The sequence below is a fragment of the Astyanax mexicanus genome, chromosome 10 (genome assembly GCF_023375975.1).
Source record: "Astyanax mexicanus isolate ESR-SI-001 chromosome 10, AstMex3_surface, whole genome shotgun sequence".
Classification (NCBI taxonomy): domain Eukaryota; kingdom Metazoa; phylum Chordata; class Actinopteri; order Characiformes; family Acestrorhamphidae; genus Astyanax; species Astyanax mexicanus.
This window is the reverse complement of record NC_064417.1, coordinates 44,748,084-44,771,431: the sequence shown is the minus strand read 5'-3', so window position 1 is coordinate 44,771,431 and position 23,348 is coordinate 44,748,084. Positions and strand designations below refer to the sequence as shown.

Sequence of the window (23,348 nt, the reverse complement as noted above, 5' to 3'; positions counted from 1 at the left end):
GTCTGACTGGTTGTTTTGTGTAACGTTGTGATGGTGAGTGCTACTTTCAGTCGTCTGATTCTTTCATCATCAGCAACTCTGAAATGATGAATGATGAGTCAGTCATACACAGGTGCTCCTCTCCTCAAAAACAGAGAGAGAGCGAGAGAGAGAGAATGAGTGAGAGCTAAAAGGAGAGAGGGGTAAAGAGCGAATGATGAAAAGAGAGATAGCTAGGAAAGAACTAGAGAGAGGCAGAACAAGAGAGGGAGGGAGAGAGAATGAGTGAGAGCTCAAAGTGTTTGTGTGTGTGTGAGAGAGAGAGAGGAATTAACTCGAAAAGTAGAGAGAGAGATATAATGAGTAAGAGATAAAGTGTGTGAAAGAGAGATAGCGAGGACAGAATTAGAGAAGTAGAGAGCGAGAGAGAGAAGGAAGAAAGAAAAAGTTTAAGAATGAGAGAAATAGTAAAGAACTAGAGAAGTAGAGAGAAAAAGAGAAAGAGGAGGAAGAAAGAGATATTAAAAACAAGGAAAACAGATAGGAAATAACTAGAAAAGGAGAGGGAGAGCGAGAAAGAGGAGGAAGAAAGGGATCAAGAATGAGAGAAATAGTAAAGAGCGAGAGAGAAGAGGAACAAAGAAAAAGATTAAGAATGAGAGAAATAAATAGCAAAGAACTAGGAAAGTAGAGAGAAAGAGAGATTAAGAATGAGATAGAGAGAGAGATAAAAATAGAGAGAAAGGAAGAAAGGCAAAAGAAATAGATAGGGAAGAACTACAAAAGGAGAGAGAGAGAGGAGGAAGAAAGAGATAAAGAATGAGATAAATAGGAACAAGCTAGAAAGGTAGAGAGTGAAAAAGAGAGAGAGAGAAAGAAGGAAGAAAGAAAAGGATTAAGAGTGGGATAAATACATAAGAAAGAACTAGGTAATTAGAGAGAAAAACAGATATTAAAAATTATATAAATAGATAGGAAAGAACTAGAAAAGTAGAGAGAGAGAGAGGTGGACGAGTACTTTGTAGTGCACTACCTCAGATGTTCAGTTAGCTGTATGATCTCACTCTAGAGGTGGGACATCCTGGCATCCTCCTCATACCACACACACACACACACACACTCATACACACATTTATAGGGGACTCCGGTCACAGGCACTGGTTGCCAATCAGTGCATAGTGTGTGTGTGTGTGTGTGTGTGTGTAAAAGAGGAGGGACAGCTGATTCTCCCAGTGCTGCAGCTGCTGCTCCCCCTCGCTCAGATAAAAGAGTGGGAGAAAAGGACGAGGGAGCTACAGAAGAGGAGACATGCCTCAGAACGTGGTACTGGAGGGCCCGGCCCCCTGGGGATTTCGCCTCTCTGGGGGCAAAGACTTCAACCAGCCTCTGACCGTCACCAGGGTGAGTGAGAAAGAAAAATATACTGGACCGCTTCTTCACATATTCCAGTTTGGGAAGCTCTGAGAAATAAGGGCAGTGGTGATGGGCTGATCAGCTGAACTACAGACATGGAAAACATAAGAAAGACAGGGATTAAGTGTATTTGTTGACTATATTTTCTTTTCAAAATGCTCTTTAGTCCAAGATTGTTTTAATAACTGTCTGGGAAACTGATCTCTTAAAGTCCTAAAAACATCATAGTCTTTTAGAAGTTCTGTGTGGAGTTGCCAAACTCTGTAAACTCTAGCCTTGTTATAAAGTCATTGATATCAACACTTTTAAATCAGTAATAACTTTCTTCTACTTACTTTTTTACACTGTAAAAAAAATGGTTCTTCAGGTTCTTCAGGTGGTTTTATTTGTAGTAAGGGTTCTATCAGAATCATGACAGCTCTTAAAGAACTATGTGGATGCTTAAACCAGAGTTTTTACCTGATTAAATTGTTTTATGACTGGTGAGAAGATCTTTTGTAGATGGTTTAATATAAAGTAATTTTTGCTTAGAGTGTACTATGATATTAGCAGGCAAGAAGCCTAGTTACAAGAGTGTGAAACAGAAGTTTAGGGTATATTTTTAAGGGTTTAATGCTTTCTACAAGAAGATATATTGCTGCTACATAACACAGACTAACAGTGTATCTCTGCAATATAAACTTTATCGGATAAAAAAACGAGAGAAACCCAAATCACTACATTTTTGAGGGGAGTTTTTTTGGGGGTCCATGGTGGGCCTTGGGGGTCCCACACCCCACACAATGCTCTTTAAACTGTAGCATAGTGGTTCTCAGTCCTGGTCCAAGAACCCTATATCTGCTCCATCATGCCTGATTCATATGGTTTACAGGTATTAACTAAAATCAGGTGTATTGGAGCAGGACAGGGGGTCTCCAGTAGAAAACTACAACACTGATTTATTAAGTATGTAATAAAAAGAGAATATGTATTTAAATAAACAAATATACAGCTCTGTAAAAAAATAAAGAGTCAACTTCAGTTTCTGAATCAGTTTCTCTGATTTTGCTATTTATAGGTTTATGTTTGAGTAAAATGAACATTGTTGTTTTATTCTATGAACTACAGACAGCATTTCTCCCAAATTCCAAATAACTGGCATCAGGGCATTTTCTCCTCCACCAGTCTTACACACTGCTTTTGCTTTTTTCAGTTTGGTTTGATGGCTTGTGATCATCCAACTTCCTCTTGATTATATTCAAAATGTTTGGTAAAAAAATTGGTAAAAATCAAAGAAACTCATAATTTTTAAGTGGTCTCTTATTTTTTTTCCAAAGCTCTACTTCTTCACACACAAATACACACCTGTAAATATATCTAATATATATAATGTATTGCTCCTCTCTCAGGTGAAATATCAAACCTGTTCACATTAATGCTACACCTGTTTATTGTACATGTACATGTACATGTTTAAGTCAAAAATAACTTTGATCACTTGATAACTTGTTTAATACTGAAAACTGATACATATTCATAATAATGATAACATTTTGTGTTATTTAATATAGAAACATAATTGAGGGTGATGTCACCAAGATCATATATCAGGCCCATCTCAACTGTGCTGAAGCAAAAAAAAATGTTTTAGCATGGGCTGCTTTTAAATAAGGCCCTAAGGAAGACAGCCAATCAGAACACAGCTTTTCTACAGATATCAATCTATCAGACATTTTAAGAAATTTCAAGAATTCTAACAAATGCGACTTTTAATACATACAAAAATGTAAAGTTTTATACATATTGTAAACACAGGAAGAAAAATGCATTTAACCCTTTCAGATCCTGCATCCATTACAATAGACATAATGTATTTCCTTTATTTTTAAATATGTTTTTGCACATTTTTGAGAGCTGTTGTAAATCAGAATAGACTGTGAATTACCCAATGAATATATCTATAAATTAAAACAACATTCTTACGTTTTTTTTTTCCATCACTGAAGACAAATTAGTTCTTAAAGGGTTAAACACCAGACAAATGTTTATTATGCAGGCATTCCACCCTGCCAAAAAATAATTTCAGGGAGGTAGCTTATTCTGTTGTTTGGCTAAAATAATAGAAAAGGATTTTTTATCAAATCTGTACTTACTATATAATATAATATAATGTAAATCACTTGTTATGAAAGATGATTTCCCGGGATATTATATATAATATGCAAGCATCAGGAAGCCCCTATTAAAATGTAGGAAACTCCCTGAATGTCCATGATAGGTGGGGTTTTATATATATATATATATATATTTTCAAATTATATATCATTTAAAATGCCAATTCACTTTTTTTTTTTACAAAGAGATTTTTAGTAGGGTAAAGGCATGCAGTATTTCAGCAAAGATACAGATCTCTGAGCCTAAGCTAGCTGATGTCAGTTGGCGATGGTTCAATTTAACTGTGACCTTTCTGTGAGCTCGCTCTGTTCACGCTGGTTGACTGCAGTTGGCTGCGTTCACCAGCTAATTTGCAAATATATGGGTAATCCACCCTTCAGCACACTGCTAAATATACTGTAGCTCAATATTACTACTGCATCTAGATAAGGTCAATTGCTCTAGATGCCTGGTATTCACACTCACACACTCACACACACACATTTACAGTACGGCTTCAGAAGGGTTATCCACACCTGTTGCTGGGTGAATCATCTGCCCCCCAGTCCCTCAGCTCTTTAACCATCTGCTGAAGGAGGAGATTTGTGGCAGTGTGAGGGGTGGAAGGTTAGCTAAGCGTTAGCGTGGAGAAGAGAGATGTTCAGCTCTGCATCCAGCAGCTCTTCCCTATTAGGAGCTTTTGAACCCTAGCAGCTAGGGGTGTGCCTTATCATATCGTACCCAATAATATCACCAATATTTTTGAATATCGTAAATGATATTATACCCTGAAATATGGTGCCATATCACCCAAACCTAATTATCACATCAGGATACTAATTTTTTGCTGTTTTTAGAAAAAGAAAAATTCACACTGTTCTCATTTCCCACTATATATCTACTAGAGACTACTAGATGATATCTGTCCAGTATCTTTTATTTTACTTTAATTCTGGATATATGGAGATATTTGGAGTGCATTATTAGTATCATGACATTCTGGATTATTGACTTCTGTTACAAATCTAAAAAAAAAATATTGTATTTTTTTTATATTCAATATCTCAATTAGGGGTGTGCCATATCATATCATATACAGTAATAGAAAATAAATGTTTATTTTGTGGCAGTAGCGTATTCATGAAAAAACAAATTATTTAGTGTTAAAATTCGCCAAGAGTATCGTTCTTGCAGAAATACCATGAAATATCATGGCATCATTATTTTAGGGCCATATCTCCTGCCCCTACTAGCAGCACATACTACTAACCTGTAGTGTTGTTGTTTTTTTTAATGGGGAGATTTTATTTTTCTAAATTAGAATAGCATCCAGAGACCTTGCAGTCTCATATGTGGACATTGCATTTCTGCTTCTCTGCACCATGATACTTAACTTTTTTAAAACATTGACACTTTGGCCTTTTATGGAGACTCTCTCTGTATCATCTAGTGGTCACATGGCAACTTTACACTTGATTGAAAACAATCAATTGATGGTGGGAATCCCAGTCAAAGGTTTCTATAGCCAATCCAGATAAAAAAAACATGGGCCAGATAAAAAATCTCATCTGACTCTATGTTTAAACTAGTTCATTTATTTACTGTAGAAAGCTAAAATTATTATTTTTTGACTAATTGGGTCTTTCTGATCCAAAATAGCAAGGATATTTTTTGAATGTTATTAAAATAAACTATAAAAAGAAAGTTTAGTTTGTATACTTGTTAACTTCTATTAATCCCAAATAGCAACGAGAACTTAAAATGCACATCAGGCAAAAGTCTGGGTCTCAGGAGGATAGGAAGCAGTCTATATGTACATGGTGATTTGCTTCATCAGTTACAGCAGACTAATTTAATGAGGCCTAGTTTTATTGTTTGACATTCAGCATATGCACAATGAAGAACTGTTGCTTTGCTTACAGCAGACATTTCCCCACTATGCTACACTTTCTATAGCAGGGTCTCTAAAATTGTGGCACACAGACCAGTGGGCCATTAAGCACCTTCTAGTGGCCTGGAAGCCAGTACAGTAATTCAAATAGCTTATGAAACAAATTATCTGTGGTGGGAAAACCTCTGCCTCTGACTTAAACTCAGTATTCCGAGATGAAAGATATCCACTGAATTAAAGTCTCAGAGTCGCTCCTTTAAGCAGTAAAACACTGGGGGAAAAACATCTGACATGCGAGTGGTTTCCGTCTACATCCCACAAGCTAACCCACTGTCTTTAATCACTCAAACACTAATGCCTGTGTGATGACATCACAGCAGCTCCCAGCTACAAGTTGGCCACCGTTAGACACTCTGGTTCTGCAGGCCTTTAGTGCCATACTGAAATACTTTACTCAGAGAAATACATCACAAAAACACGAGAAGTTATGACTAAAGTAAACAGTTTTGTTTGAAAATTCCAGCTCCTCTTGTTTGTGTTGAAGCACAACTACCACGCAGTTGGCTGCAGTTATTGTGACTGTATAGTCTGGGTGTTTGGAGATTGCATGACTCAACATGTTTCTCCAGATCTAGGTGTTGGTGGTTTTCCCCCCGGGTATGTGTGTCAGTATAATGATTTGTCTGCTCATTTTTTTAAAAGTCTAGTATCTTAGAATCTCAGAATCAACACAGACATAGATCACATAGATAGATTTTATCATTAGATCACTGCAAAAAAAAATTGAGTTTTTCATGGATCAGATGAGCAAATTCACATCAACTGATTAGTATGTAATCAGATAATGAGAAAACTTACCTAGAGGATTTTACATGAGCAGGTCAATAATCTGATTTTTGCTTTGCAATCAGAAAATAAACTCACATTATAAAAGGTGTGAAATTAATATTATAAAAAACATAAAGTTGAGGCTGTGTTTTTTTTTTTTTAACACATCAAGCCACAATATAAACATACATCAGCTAGAAAATTAAGATTTTTTAAAACCCTTATATCTTTTAAGTAACACCATTTTGGTAACACTTTCTATGAATGTCATCTCTATTAGACTCTATAACCACATTCATAACATGTTATAATGGATTCATAAGGCATTATAAACATGGCTATAAATATTTATAAAAATGCATCACCCATTGTAGCCATGTTTATTAAGTATCATAACTTGTGATCATAATACATTATAAGCTGTGTTTATAGTAAATATGTTAAAATAGTATATAGCTATCGTTAATAATATAGTCCCACAATGAAAGTCCCACAATGAAAGACCTGTTATAATACATTATAATTGACTATAACTAATATTATATTCAAGACAAGAATAAATAATGAGTATATAAAATATATTTATAGGATTATTTAGGGTGTGTTTTTAAGTTGGAAGCTTTTTTAGTCATAATACTGTCTGTAAGCTGCGACTGCGATTCTTGGTATTGATGCATAACATATTATAAACACAGCTATTAATGATTTATAATCACAGTTCATGATGAATAATAAACATGGCTATGATGAGTTATGCATTTTTATAAATATATATAGCCATGTTTATAATGCCTTATGAATGCATTATAATGTGTTATGAGAATGTTTATAGAGTCTTATAGAGATGACATTCATAGAAAGTGTTACCACAATTTTTAGTGAAATTTTCACTCTCCTAGAAACATTTCATTCATTTTTTGTGTATATTTAATAGGCCCAACATAGAACCTTGATGGACGCTATGCCAAAATATGCTAAACTAAACTGTTTATGGAAGAACTAAGTTCGTTCTTGTTGCCATCTTGCAGATGTTGTATTAAGCACTGCTCGTTTATTTCCATTTCCATGGTCTGTTTTCGCTTATGCACAGAAAATTTTGATTTTTTTAAGATACATTTCAGCTCTCTTTATCAAATTCCTAATCAGACATTCATACTATACTCCAATCTAATACATTAGTGTATGCTGTTTATATGACTGCTTGAAAAATCAGAAATTTGATTATAACCCGTAATGCACTTTACTTACAGCCCCACTGCACCCCCTAAGACGTTTCTCCCACTCACATTTACCCAATTGTCTATATGTAAACAGCAATGTATTAATCTATAATTATAGTTTATATATTAATACCTTGCAGTGCAATGGTGTATGTATACTGTAAATTATATATTTATTGTTTTTCTACTACTGTTGACCTAGCACCTAAGATTTTACTCAGATTTACACCTGTGTAACTATTATGTGACAATAAAAAGCTTGGGTAATCATAAAACTGCAGAAATCTGATTATAACCCGTTTTCTTCCACTCACATTTACCCTAATGTCTATATGTAAACAACAATGTATACATCTATTTTTTTAGTTTATATATTAATACCTTGCCATGCAATAATGGATGTATACTGTAAATTATATATTTTTTGTTTTTCTGCTACTTGTCACGTCTTAGCCCTGTCTCATGTCTCTGTGTGTCTTCCCCACGTGACCTGTGCCTCTCTGTGTCTCCTGTCAGTAGATTTCCACCATGTGTTTCTCATTTGTAGCTCCGCCCCTTCCCCAGGTGTTTTATGTTACTATAAATAGCCCTCCTCTGCCACCTTGTCCTCCGTCGGTCTTTGCACCTTCCCCTGTCGTTTTGTCTCTCAGCGTTTCTCTGTGTTTTCATATCCCATTTCCTAGTTCAGTGTTTATCCCGTTTTACTTCTAGCTCCTTGTTTATTTTGCTTCTTTTCTCCCTTGCCCAGTTTAGTTAATCCTGTCTTTAGTTCCTTGTTTGTTAGTATTTGGTGTATTTTATTATTTGGTTATCCTTGTTCTGTTTAGTTATTTTAGTCTTGTTTCAGTTACTCGTTTGTTTCTTTAGTCTCCCTGTTTTGTTATCGTTAACCCCTTATTTGTTTTGGTTATTGGTTATTTGTGTATCTTTGTTTCATGTTACTTGTTCCTTGTTTTCTTGTTATTTATTTATTAAATTATTATTTATTTTCACCCTACCTGCACTTGTGTCCGCCTCCTCGTCTCCCTGCCTGGGTCATCCGTGACACTACTGTTGACCTAGCACCTAGGATTTCACTCAGCTTTACACCTGTGTAAATATTATGTGACAATAAATATATTTTATTTTTGTATTTTTTTGTTGTTGTTGCAATACAGGCCTTAAAATTTGCTTATTATGTTTTTTTATCTTCTGGCTTTTCTCACAGCTGCACTGTGGTTGGTCTCGTCACACTTCCTAGCACCCTCTGTGTTGCCATCTCTCTGGAAACAGAGTGGCTTTGTTCCACTGTTGGACAGAGCATGTCATCATCATTTGCTGGAGTGGTGTCATGGGAGCAATCTGATTTTCATTGTTTCTGTTCTGTGTGAGTTCTCACACTGGAGCAGCTTTCTCAGTGAACATCTTTAATTTCTGTCTTACAAAGATACCAGGTGTCTGTAATACAGCCTTCAGACAGCAATCTGCATCAAATACAGTAATGGATCAAAAGCTCTGCTTGTCTAAGCCTGTCTCAGGGATGCCTGTGGTTTGGTGTGCAGGTGACAGTAATTGTTATACCTGGCAACGTAGACATAGAGGCGAGCTGACTAACCTGAAATATGGGGCTACCAGGTGGTGCCACTCCCGTATTGGCCCTATCAAGAGTCCATGACAGCTGATTTAGCCTTGCTCTCTGGGTGGCACTCAACCCCCTACAATATCTCTCAGCTGACGTAATGCATCATGGGTCTCGGCAGAAGTTCAAACCAGCCTTCATCTTTCTACCAGTACTGCTATGCGTCACCTGGGGGGCCTAGCTAGTAGATGAGAATTGGTGGAACTGGTGGAACCATTTAGGACATTCTCTAAATTATGGTTCCTATATGATTCTTGATTTCAAATTTAGTTCAAAAACTGTTGCTTGGATTCTTCACCAATCAGAGCCTTTATAGGGAGAGTGTCAAATACATCAAATCTCAACTACAGTTATTTCAAAAGCAGCATGTGGGAGATTTCAAGACCATTTAAAGAAGGTTATTATTCTGATTAATCAAAAATTCAGATTTTTGGCCACCAGACTAAACAATATGTTGCGAAAACCAAAAACAGTACATCACCACAAATATACCATCTCCACATCTGACACACATGAGAAATAAACAGCCTCAAATAATGCAAGTTCATATTCATAAGGTTTTAAGAGTTTAGAAATCAGTATTTGGTGGAATAACCCTGTTTTTAATCACAGTTTTCATTAATCTTGGCATGCTCTCCTCCACCAGTCTTACACACTGCTTTTGGATAACTTTATGCCACTCCTGGTGCAGCTCTTGATTATATTCCAAAGGTTTCCAATTTGGTAAAATCAAAGAAACTCATCATTTTTAAGTGGTCTCTTACAGAGCTGTATGTCTGTATGCCCAGCTACGGAATGACACACTGTCCTGTGTCATTCCTACTTGTGCTCAGTGCAGTGAATGGTTGTTTCCGGTTGAGAGTATGCTGTGCACAGTTGTCTACTTCTTTTCCCTGGTGTGTGTTGGTTGAATGTTTAGTGAAACCTAAGGTTCTTAAGGTTCTATATAATCCATTCCTTTATATAGTTTAATAAGTGTAACTAGTTGCTACCCTCATCTGAACATATTCAAATGCAGCTCTGAAAATAAATTAAAAAAAGGATGAGTTTCTTTGATTTTACCAAATAAAAAAAAAACTTTGGAATATAATCAAGTGGAAGATGGATGATCACAAGTCCTCAAACCAAGCTGAACTGCTTGAATGTTTAAAGTTATCCAAAAGCAGTGTGTAAGACTGGTGGAGGAGAACATACCAAGATGGATGAAAACTGTAATTAACAACCAGGGTTATTCCACCAAATATTGATTTCTGAACTTTTTTTTTTTCGTAAAACTTTATGAATATGAACCTGTTTTTTGCATTATTTGAGGTCTGAAAGCTCTGTGTCTTTTTTGTTATTTCAGCCATTTCTCATTTAAATAACATTATATCTATTTTGGAATTTGGAAGAAATGTTGTCAGTAGTTTATAGAATAAAACAACAATGTTCATTTGTACTCAAATATATACCTTTAAATAGCAACTGATTCAGAAACTGAAGTGGTCTCTTAAGTATTTTTTCAGGGCTGTATACAAATTGTTGTCAGATGGAAGGCGCTGCCAATGGCCATATAAAACCAAATGCAGTTTTAATCACTGCTATCTTCATCAGCCAATAAATTAGCAGGTCAAAATAAAACCTCACAAATCTTACAGACACAAGCACCAACGATGAGGAACTATATCCTCCAGTCTTAAATAGTTGTCCTGACTGGATCTAAATCTTGTCTGGGGGGAGGCAGACAGTGCTGAAAGACCAGTGGGAGGGGGGTTCTAACAGCCGGCCTTGTCACAGACTCAGGTGGAGAAAGCCTCAGCCCACACGTCAGGCCGATGAGATACATGTCTGCAGGGAGAGAGGAAAATACCTCAGAAAACGAGCTGCTCGGGGACGGGGAGAGTGAAAGATGATGTCAGGCTCTGTAATGAAGGAGGGAGCTACAGGACTACCGGGCAGCAGCCCGAATGCCACAGCGGTTAGATCAGCCGGCCACTAATAGCCCCAGCTAGAGCCCCCCAGTGAATGATACTGCACCCCAATTGACACATCCACTCCACTATTTATAGCCTCTTTTCAGCGTGGAGGAGGTCAACAGATAACTATTCAATATTACTATATTTATGGGCTGTGTCTGCTTCACAGGAATGCAGTATAATATTGCTTGAGTTATGACACTTTCTGAGATCATACTGGGAAACAAAAATAACCCAGCTTAAAAAACTTAAAAAATACTTCAGGTGATATGCAGTGTACACTGTAAAAAACAAAACTTAAAATTATATGACTGAAAATAAGACAGTAGTCATACATTATCAGTTTTTAACTTACTAATTCTCAGTTTCTTACTAACAAAAAATATAGCAACTCAAACTCAAAACTCAAAAGTTTGAGATGGCCTCAAAACCTAAAAATCTAGTGCAGTAAGTTGCCTTTAAAATTTTAGTTTTCTTACCTTTTTTATGTTTTCAGTGTTGGTATTCAAATCAAAGAAGTATGAACGTTTTAAAACATATTACTTTAGTATATACTGTAAAAGAGAATCTTTTAATAAAGATTTAACCAATAAACTGGACTTTTTCCTTGTTTGTTTGTGTGTGATATTGTAGCTGCTGGGGGAGGGGGATACAGGTCACAACAAAAAGTTAGTCATATAAGTTTCAGCTGTGCCTCGGTTGAAACTGGGAACAATATATATTTAATGTTAATCAGTAATCATTTATATTCATATATTTAGTCTGTAGATATGTCACGCTTTTCTCACATATTCTGAAAAACATGAAATTGAAGAACTTTTTTAATTTCTACATTTGTTTGTTCGGCCTTACATTAACCTGTAGCGTGTAACAATGAGACACAAGTCATTTTCTTGAGTTATTTAACCCCTTATATCTAAAAACTAGTACATGGTACTCTTGTTTAAATATGTAGTCTGGGCTGAAGCTTGGTTCTTTTGCTAAGCAGGGTTTCATAAACAAAACATACAGAACAAACAGGCACATAAAACATAATTTATGTAATAATTTCACAACAAGTCACAACAAGAACAACTATGAGAAATTGTCTATTTTTTTGCAATAAGATATACATTCTAAGAACTGTTTTTTTTTATATTGTATGTTTTATAAGTTACTGAATAGTTGCCATTCTTTTCTAGTTGCTCTAGTTGTTATTGCTTTATTACATTTGTCTGACTAATTACTCCACTCATATAGTTTCATACAGTTTCATATCTTACTCTAAGTATTTAAATAATAGTCACCTACCATCGTCTAGCGTTTTTCCATTTCAGCAAGGCTGTGCAAACTCTAAGTTTTTAAAATGTGCCTCCAGGTGACTCCTGGCAGTAAGGCTGCACTGGTCAACCTGACTCCAGGAGACGTCATCCTGGCTATTGAAGGAGTCTCGACAGAGGGTATGACGCATGGTGAAGCCCAGAACAAGATCAAAGACTCTACATACCAGCTTTGCCTCAAGATAGAGAGGTGGGTATCATAAAGATTCATATTACTAAAGACTTTTGTCTTTGTGCCAATATCTATTTTTGTTCTTGTTTTATAGCACTATGTACCAAATTGTTCAGGATTTAAGAAGAATTAAATGATTGGCTAGATGTAGGATCTGTTATATACAAGTATATAAGTCAGTTTACAACAGCTTTTAATACACTGCATAGCTCAGAAACTTTTAAAACTGGTTAAAAGTCTTTAACCAACCATGTTTAAGCTGTTTTCCCCTTGTGGCATGGTGAATTCTATTGGACTGGATATGTACTCTATGCATTACAGGCCTGAAACCAAGCTGTGGTCACCACAAGTCATGGAGGAGGGCAAAACACACCCATTTAAAATCAATTTGGAGGCAGAACAACAAGTAAGAGCTAAAGGAAAAGTCTTGTAATGCACATTCATAATTATAGACTGCACATATATACTCACAAATATCATGCAAAAACCTTGTAAAACAGTTCTGAGAAATCAGGAGTTATATAAGAAAAGTCATTTTGAAGCATTTCTATTGGTCCTTTCATAAATCATAAATTCAAAAATCACAGCTTCCATTGTGCCAAAAAGTGAAAAACTGTAAAATACAAGGTTTTTGTCTGCATGGTTGAATGGGACAAATGCCATAAACTGCCTGTTTTGACTGCTTCAGTTGATGGAGGAGGGCTGTAGTTGATTCATATCTTAGGACTTTAACCTTGGCTAATAAGACGCATAATAAAATCTGAGCTGGATGACTGGATGACTCCTTTAACTAGTGCCAACACTCCGCTGGCAGATCTTGCTTTGACTTGTTTTCTTGCCGACAGTATGAACTCAGGATATTTCATGTTTATTTTATTCAAATTAATTACATTTTTTAATGTACTGTACAACCTTTCCTGCATTTCAGGCCTGCAATACATTCCAAGAAAAGTTAGGATGGCAATGCATCTACTGTAAACATGTTAAAATTATTTTAAAAGATGTTTTGGCAGAGGTGATACTAAGTGATAAAGTGTTTCTATTGCCCCATTCTTCTTGAAAGCATGTTATCTCAAGATATTTTCTACTGGGGACTATTCAGGCCTGCAGTCAGGTGGGCCAAGCCAGTACCTGTACCTTCTTCTTCAGCAGCCATGTCTTTTTAATGTGTGCAGCATGTGGTTTTGCACTGTCTTTAAAAAAAAATGGATGCCAGTGTAAAAGATGCAATCTTGAAGCAAACACTGAATTCACCTAACCACTGTACACGTTTCACTGTGTGATGGGCTGACACAGATGCTTGTAGTGTTTGACAAATGTCTTCTAAATAACCCCATGCCCATGTGGTTATATCAGCTATTTAGACTTTGCTAAATGACTTATGACTGTTTTTGGTGTAGTTCCATCTGTTTCACCTCATTATGTGCACTAGATTGCGCTACATTGCATTTAGCAGATGCTTTGAGTTTCTTAAAGGTAGTGAGGGATGCTCCTGCTCTGGTAGTGGAAGGTAGTTTGTTCCACCATTGGGAAACTATGTAGGAGAACGGGTTGGAATGCTTTTGTGTAAATTTTTGGTAAAGCTAGGCAACTTTTACTGGAGAAGCGCAAACCTTTAGAATTGAGTGCAAGTAGGAGGGAGCCTGTTACGTCATCACCTTGTAGGCAATTGCAAAGTCTTCGAAATTTATGTGAACAGCAACTAGTAGCCAGTGGAGCCCTAAATTGCCTCTGTTTCAATGTTTTTTGGATTGTTTTGCAGGCCTGAAATGCAGTAATGGACATATATTAACAAATTAAATTATGTTGAGCAGATAACATATCAATTATCCTGGGTTTATACATTATCCTGGGTCTGCAATAAAATAAATTTCGCAGTAAGTAGATATAAGAAACAGATTGTTATTCACTTGCACAATTATAACACATTATAACACATTAATAACATATGCTATCATTAACATGTTTAATCCACAAAAAATACACAGCTGTTATGAATATGGTTCTGCACTCTGGTGTTGTTTAGCACTGAAATGTGTTGTTTAAATGCTGCTTTTACCTCAGCATGCAGTGTGTGTATCTGTCTGCCATATTCAGGAGTATAAGCCAATAGGCACAGGCCATAACAGAAGAGCGCAGCCGTTTGTGGCTGCCGCCAACCTGGACGAAAAACGGCAGGTGGTGAGCTCTTCCTACAACACACCCATAGGCCTCTACTCTCAGGGCAACATCCAGGACGCCCTGCATGGACAGATTCGCGGCCTGGTGCATGACAAGCCTGAGGGGTGAGTGGCAGTGTGGCTCTTTGCAGCTCTCTGGAGATCTTCACACACCTCTCTTCATCCTGCTGTGACTCGCCCGACCCCTAACACCTCTCTCTAACACACATTCAGCTGTGCCAGACGTTCTCCCATGTCCTGCTGAGTTCTTATAGGTCAGATTAGCACACACAAGATAAATTCGGTCATCGATTCTGAAGAAAACAAGAAGGAATAAAATATCCTGAAAGTTAAATGGAATTTTTATAGATACATTATTCACAGTATGCATTTATTGAAAAAAAATACTCCAAAAAAAGGTTTTTGAAGTTGATTACCATTTTGCTTCTCTTAGTCCAATGATGCACACCCTTTCCAAGCTTGTCAACTGGTCAAAATGTCTTTGTGTGCATTATAGAGGCATGCCTCGCAATCACTGGTCTCTCACCAAGAGGTTTACTGCCCCAAAATTTGGATTATTAGAGCATTTTTATTAGCAGTCAGGGAAGGCAAAGAAATTTGGGCAACAAAATCCATGGTAATTTTTTTGTCGGTGAGTGTAGTATCTGTTTCAACTAAATTACTAAATTAAATGAATGAAATTAACTAAAGTCAGTGCATTTGCTGGACCTGAGAGGACCTCTGCTATCTTCCTCTGTACCTCTAACTATATTTCTAAACTCTCCTTCCTCCCCTTCTCCTCTCTTACAGGACCTTGGCTACTTTGAACACAAGTTTAATGTCAGGCCTAAGCCATTCATACCTGGAGGCCAAAGCAGGTCAATAGATTGCTGTAGAATAGAAAATGTGTGGCCATATAATGAGATGAAAACATTGATATTTAAATAAATAAAAATGAATATTGATGAATATTCAGCAGATTAAGTTACAATATTAATAATGCACTTAATATGTAAGAGATTTAAGTAAAATACATGATATTCAGTAGATATATGGTAGATATAACATGGAAAATAAGCGCAAAGCTTTATTGAATCAAACAGCAAAAAAGTCCAATTTAATTTAAATTGTCTTATATGACATTCTGATATGCAATGCTTAAGTATAATGTTGCATAATATTAATTTAATGTTGCCAAATCACAATACTTGATAACATTTACAGTACAAATACAGCTATTTATTTGTACATTCATGAGTGTTTAACCATTTAGTTATTTCTAAATAAAGCACATTTAATTATGATTTTAAAATCACAGTTATAGTAAAAAAGGAACAACAGCAAAGTGGACTGATAGAATAATGACAACTTCTTGATACTTCTTGATACTACAGTTGTGCAGTTATTATGCATTGATCCTTGTTAGCTCTCTTAATGCATGGAGTTGGTTATACTGATTATTCTTCTCATGATTTACTCAGAAAAATGAAATGTATTGTATTAAATGATATCATAATGTCTTCTTTAATACCGTACTTGGTTATACTTAACATTATGTCACCCACCCCTACATGGAATAACATAATATTTTATTGTAGCTGATAATTTGTTAACTTAACACTTATTTCTTTTTTGCTTTTTCTAACTTTCTTTTCCAATTTCTCCTCTCCGTTCTCCTCTGTTTCGCCCGTCTGGCTCTGCCTATCCCTCCTGACCAACTCCCCGTTTCAACTGGCCTTCACATAATCCCACCTCCTCACCCTCAGAGATAACACATCCCAGGGGGTGATGAGAAATGCGTTGCAGTCAGTACCAGTTACTAATCTGGGTCAGAACGAGGCCCTGGCTCTGTCTCAGTATAACTCCCCCATTAACTTGTACTCGGATGCCAGTCTGTCAGAAGCATTACAGCAGGCTCAGATGTCTGCTGGAACAACTGAGCAGGCACCAGCTAGGTAATCAAAGCATGGTTTTAACTAAGCCTGCCTTACTTCTGCCTAATCCACTAACTTAAGACATATAAATACCACTGTACATAGACTTATATTGTATATTGGGTAGTGTACTGTACAGTACAAAAGCATGAATGCAACATGCAAGAGGATGATGCATTATTGCTTTATGAGTTTATGTTGTTAAATTGTTAAACTAATTAACAAATTGTTCTACCACCAGTATATTTTGTGCAGTAAAGCCCCATCTAGTCGGGATTAGTTTCTCAGGTGGTCCTGGGGTAATGTTCTCTTTAATGGGGGGGTCCTCTGTGATTTTGTTCCTATCCAGAAAGACCGTGTATGTGTTTTTCTTAGATGTCCTCTGAAAAAAATTACAGGCTACAGGAATTTACTACTGTTTTTTTTACAGTATTAAATACATTTTTTGTTGTTATTTTATAACATTTCAAAAATGTATTGTTCATTAACATTCATGAGTGTATAACAATTTATCGATATGTGTTCCCTCTGGGAGAAATCAGTTATTTCTAAATAAAGCACATTTATTTATGCTTTATTTATGCTTTAAGCTGTCCACACTAATAGTAAAAAGAAATAACAGCAGAGACTGATACTTCTTGATATAACAGTTGCAGTCAATATGCATTGTTAGCTCTCTTAATGCATGGAGTTGTTAATACTGACCATGTATATGTTTTTCTCAGATGTCCTCTGAGAAAATTACAGGCTGAATTATCTACAGTTTTTCGCTGAACTCCTTGGTAATCTGGTAGTTTTATTCCCGCCCAGACCGACATCTCTGAGTTTCGTTGTCTCGCATTTAATAAAATAGCCATTTGTCTACTGACACTCTTTGGGTGTGCGCAGAGGCGGTCTTTGCATAGAGGCATTGCTAGGCAACTGCCTTGGGCCCCTCCCACTGCAGCCCCCTGTAGGGCCCCCTGACTAGCTGCAAACTTCATATAGGCCTAAAGCTGGTAATTGGGGCCCTTTGGACAGTAATTCACAGAGCGTTCAGAAATGGTGATTCTTGTATGTTTAAAATGGAAACAAAGACAACACAATAAATTACAAAGAAATACAGTTCAGTCCACACCCCCTCTCTTTCGTGTTAAAATGGAATATTCTAAAAATATAAACTAAACTAAAAACAGATGCTCTTCCAAAACTGATGAGCTTTTTTTCATCAATAAATTACAAAAAATATTTAAAATGAATAAAAAGTAATTAATATAAAATAAAAGCACATTTAAAACACAATCAAAAGCTATCTAATAGTGCGCAGAATAATATCAGTTTCAGTTAGTTTCAGTTTCAAATAATTGAAACAGCTCCCCAAAACCTCAAACTATCCTTTATATTTGACAATATTTGATTACTTTACAGGTCCTCACTCATCTTAATTTTAGTTGTTATATTATTTTTAGTCTCGCGCTGAATTTAGCTCCGTGCTGCGGGAGGGAGGGAGGGAGGGGGAGAGAGAGATCGCAGCGCAGCGCAGTGGCGCAATTTTGCCTGATTTCTCTTGATTAAATTTCAATAAACATGTGAATTTAATACCTTTTAATACCACATATTTTAATTCACTTGATAGGACCTTATTTATTAAAACGTTTTTTTTTATTGCAATGCCTCGCGCTTTCCTTATGACTGACGCACATTCCCTATGACTGACGATAAACTGTTTGATCCAGTTGTTATATTATATTATATTAATACCATTTTAACGTTTTTCGTTTCTATGTTTTGAAATTCGTTAGATTATATTTTTGTCAACATTTTGGGTTTATTTTCGTTTGTTATTTTTCTAATAATAATAGAAATTACATAATTTATTTTCAAAGTAACGTGCCCGACATTGGCTGACAATGAGCAAGTTTCCCGATGCACAACCAGCGTGAATGACATGAAATGTTTAAAATTAATACAGACATGTAGAAAAACGAAGACGAAGCCAAGCTGTTACCTAGATATAAATAATAATATTCTAATAATAATAGAATAATAGCAGAAGGGTATTTTAATTTTCATCCCTGACTCTAATTCATTTAAGTTATATACCTGATTTGATCTATTTCGAACAATCCCTGCTAAAGTTTTAGGTGAAGGAGACTTAAAGAAGGTCAGTGTATGCTGGAAAAACAAAAAAGTGGGCGTGGCATCGCGATGGTTACCATCCATCACGATGTTGGGTCATAAATGACCATGGACGATGATATCAGCACAAGCCTATTTCTCGCATATTAATGTTGATGGGCCCCCTAGCTAAATTCGCCTTGAGCCCCCAAATTGCTAAGTCCGCCACTGGGTGTGCGTTTCCACGGAGATCAATGTAAACACAACAGCGAGTGGAAATGGAGGAGCTACTGAACACAATGTCATGTGACCCAGAAATCCAAAAAACTCACTGGTCCTCCTGTTTTTTAATTGCAGTCCTGATGGAATGAAATATGAAATATTTTCCACAAAGGTCCCCCTGAGAAACAAATCCCGTTCGGACAGCACTCATATTACTGCAACTGAGTGCTGTTAAACTGAAGATGTGACTTCTGTCCTTTTCAGTACAACCCCCCTGGGGACTTGTATGTTTTTTTGTAGTCAGCCACATGTCCATATATGGAATTCTGAGTATCAGCTGGATTTCCAATAATGAATGGTGTTTTCCCAAAACCTCTTTATTACACTCTGCAGCAAACACAAATGCTATAAAAATACAGAAATACACTGACATGCCAAAAGTCATGGTTTAGGAAATTGTATTGTATTGTCTCATGACTATTGCCATTTCCCATGGAAACAAAGAACACTGTAGTAATCTGTGGATTATATGTGTGGGATATCCTGCATTGAATGTGGAGTTGCTTGTCTGTTTGCACTAACAATATACAGTACCTGTCAAAAGTTTGTACATCTTTGTACATTTTTTTTTACATAGTATAGTTATTATTGAATATATTAAAGCTATACAGGAATACATGTGCAGTTATTTTGTTAAAAAAGGTTAGACAATCCTGAATATGTTTTATACTTTAGATTATTCTAAGTAGCAGATTTAGCTTTGAGGACAGATCTGCACACTCTTGGTATTTTAATTTCAGTGTCTTCATGAGGGAGAGTCATCTGGAATAGTTTTCTCAGCATCTTGAAGGAAGGAGTTCCTGAAGGTGCTGAACAATAGTTGCTGCTTTTTCTTCACGCTGTGAAGCTCCTGTATATACTGTCCCATTCATTATACAGGCCTGTGGCCCACTCCAATTTAGATAATTTATGTCACATTGCCATAAGCATGCTGGACAGTGTTTTCGGCCTCACTCACAAGATAAGACCTCAGTATATTTACAGGTTGCTGATAAAGTGAATAGAAAATAAAATAATATTTTTTGTAATAAAAGTTGAAAAGTTTTACTGTGTGGTTTGTGTGTGTGTGTGTTTGACCCTGAGTGAGTGTGAACTCGCTAACTTCATATTTTAACTGGATGGGTTTTGTTTCTTCTGTGGTCTGTGGTAGTATGTGGAGTATCTGATCTAAACATCTCCTCAACGCATGCAGAGTAAAGCTGTAAAGCTGTTTCATTGCTATCTACTAAAAAAACATATATCCAAAATGATGACCCTGACAGCATTCCTATTGGTCTATTGGTCTGTTCAACAAAAAATGAAGAGACATATTTTTCATTGGAGAATAGCTGTAAACTACAGATCTCATATAACATGCCTATTCTACCTGTAACACTAATATCCATGTTCTGTGTCTGATGTCTGTGTCCTCAGTGGTAAACCTCTGACATCCATCGAGGAATCTCACGTGTACCAGATGCTGCAGGATGATCAGGACAGGCCACATGAGCCTCGGCAGTCCGGCTCCTTTAAGGCCCTGCAAGACTTTGTGGAGAGTGATGGTGAGCTGCTGCCATTTACAGAACATCTCTCTCTCTCTCTCTCTCTCTGTTCTTCTGTTGGCTGGTTAAACTCCACCATGGGCAGCAGCTGGGTTTGTTGGGTAGGGCTCTCTGTAGGAGCTGAGTGGCAGTGCCCTTTGCTTCTGTAAGAAAGTGTGTGTGTGATTTCTCCATTGTCAGGTACAAAGCCTCTGGTAACCAGGAGTGTCAAAGCTCCAGTAACAAAACCCCAAGCTTCTTCACGCTCGCTACAGAAACTGCCTCTCTGTGACAAGTGCGGCAATGGCATTGTGTAAGTACAGACATTAATATTTCAATATGCTCAATTTCAATACAGGCTGCTGATTAAAGCAAATGTACTTATTAATCTTTAGCTTGAAAAATAGGTAACACTTTACTTGGATGGTCCACTTTATGGCCTTGTTGATGCTCAACTGACATTCAACTAACACTGAATTGAATGTCGATTAAATGTAACTTAACCCTATGTTGAATGTAAATTATTCAAAATAAGAACCTAACTCTACACCTAACCCTAACCTTAACCCTTAATCAACCCTAAAATCTAACCCTACACCTAACCCTAACCCTAACCTTAACCTAAGCTTAAAATCTAAATCTACACCTAACCCTAACCTTAACCTAATCTTAAAATCTAACCCTACACCTAACCCTAAAACTAACCTTAACCTAAGCTTAAAATCTAACCCTAAACTCAATCCTAAAATATTAAGTTAAGCGTTTGGATTAGAGTTGAATGTAGGGTTATACTCAATAGAGAATCATTTACTTTCACCTTTCAGTTCAGTTGCATTTAATATACATGTAGTTGAATGTTAGTTGAATGTCAGTTGAGTGTCAACAAGGCCATCAAGTGGACCATCCAAGTAAAGTGTTACCGAAAAATATTTTAGTAATTTAAAGAAATTATTACTATTACCACAAATATTGCCATATACTCATTATTAGGGACACAATATTTGGCAACCAAAATAGACAATATTGTGGAATGTAAATTGTAACTGTTATTGGTAGGCTATTTAATTTAAACAATGGTAAAATAAAATGCCAAAATTAATTCAAACCTGTGCCAAACGTTTAATTTTAATGGGTCTCAGTTTTGGCCAAACAATGAAATTTCCATGCATCTCTACTTACTATGTAAGAAAATTACTAGTGACTAAGAAATTAAGAGAGAAGTAAAGAATAATCTGAATAATACAATCTCTTATTTAAATGCATGTGTATATTTAATAATTGATTTTCGTCTTACAGCTTTTTAACCATACTATTGAAAAAAAAAAACATTGCAATGCTCGACATACTATTATAATATTCTGTTTTTTTTATATTTAGACAAAAATAATACAAGAAAAGACAAAATACACCAAGCCATGTTTTATTTTTTCAAAGCCAAAGCTCCGAAAAACTATGAGAATAATCTTTGTTGAATTCAATATTTGCAAAAATCAAAAATTAAATTTGAATTAAATTTGTTTTTTTTTTTATGCCAAATTCTTCAGTACTGTTTAGATATGTATCACAGACTAGCTCCTATTGTTGTTTACATACTATAAGTGTCTAAATCTGTGTATTTAGTAAAGTCTGCAACTGTTCCCAAATTCCTAATAAAAATATTTTCATTTAGAGCTTTTATTTGAAGAAAATGAGAAATGGCTGAAATAAAAGATGCAGAGCTTTCAGACCTTCAGAAATCAATATTTGGCGGAATAACCCTGTTTTTTAATCACAGTTTTCATGCATCTTGGCATGTTCTTCTCGAGCAGTCTTACACACTGCTTTTGGATAACTTTATGTCACTCCTGGTGCAAAAAGTCAAGCAGTTCAGTTTGGTTTGATGGCTTGTGATCATCCATCTTCCTCTTAATTATATTCTAGAAGTTTTCAATTTGGCAAAATCAAAGAAACTCATCATTTTTAGGGGGAGCTGTATATATAATATACACAGAACAAAATATGAAAAAGATTAATTTTATCACAATAAGTCACAATACTAATAGATAATATCAACATGAATAAACACTATTTACACTATTACCATATTTCTCAGATATTAATATAGTTTTAGTCAGTGGTGATTGGCTTGGTGTGTTATTTGTATTGTATCACAGTGTTGTTGGTTCAATACCCGTGTCCCTTATCCCTCTCTGACCTCTCAGTTTTCCCAGTTGCTGTCTGCTAAATCTAACTGTCTGATTAACAGTGGTACTGTGGTCAAGGCCCGGGACAAGTTTCGCCACCCAGCCTGCTTTGTGTGCTCGGACTGTGGGATGAACCTGAAGCAGAAGGGCTACTTCTTTGTGGAAGGACAGCTGTACTGTGAGACTCACGCTCGGATCCGGACGAGACCACCCGAAGGCCACGACCTGGTCACAGTGTACCCCAACGCTTAACGGACATCAGGTTTTATATAGCGATGGAGTAGGAATGCGTTTTGCTGGTTGAGCATGGCATGTCTGCTGTAAGGGAAAGTTGTATATTTTAAAGTTTTAGAGTTCACAAACCCTCTTTCTATGGCCTTAATTAATCTCTTACTGAAAAAAAAAACAGAACAAGATCCTACCTACTGAGTCCTTCATTTCAAGATTAATGAATTAGTGTTTTTAGGTTTATATGATGCTGAAAATCTGAAATAGCTAATTTTCTCTTAAAGGGGCACTAAACCCCCTGATTTTTGCTGACTCCTCCCTCAAACATTAAAACAATGCTAAAAGAAATGGCAGGAGTGGTTTGGGAGGGACACTGGGTGATGTATGGGTTTAGAGGCTGGGAAAGAGGGAGAGCTG

At 36.3% G+C, this 23,348-nt stretch overlaps 1 protein-coding gene across 3 annotated transcripts; it reads left to right on the top strand.

Annotated features, from left to right (window-relative positions):
* Positions 1-1,024: 1,024 nt before the first annotated feature.
* On the top strand, positions 1,025-23,117 carry pdlim3b (PDZ and LIM domain 3b). Of its 3 annotated transcripts, none has more exons than XM_022684186.2 (8): positions 1,025-1,380; positions 12,395-12,546; positions 12,850-12,934; positions 14,626-14,813; positions 16,454-16,642; positions 20,414-20,541; positions 20,722-20,833; positions 22,766-23,117. In XM_022684186.2, exons 1-8 carry the CDS (start codon positions 1,288-1,290, stop codon positions 22,953-22,955), a joined length of 1,137 nt encoding a protein of 378 aa, XP_022539907.1. In that variant the 5' UTR covers positions 1,025-1,287; the 3' UTR covers positions 22,956-23,117. The 3 variants fall into 3 exon arrangements, with proteins under 3 accessions (XP_022539907.1, XP_022539908.1, XP_022539909.1); XM_022684187.2 differs by lacking the exon at positions 14,626-14,813 and adding an exon at positions 15,498-15,565 and having other exon boundaries at positions 1,026-1,380; XM_022684188.2 differs by lacking the exon at positions 16,454-16,642 and having other exon boundaries at positions 1,035-1,380.
* Positions 23,118-23,348: the final 231 nt, after the last annotated feature.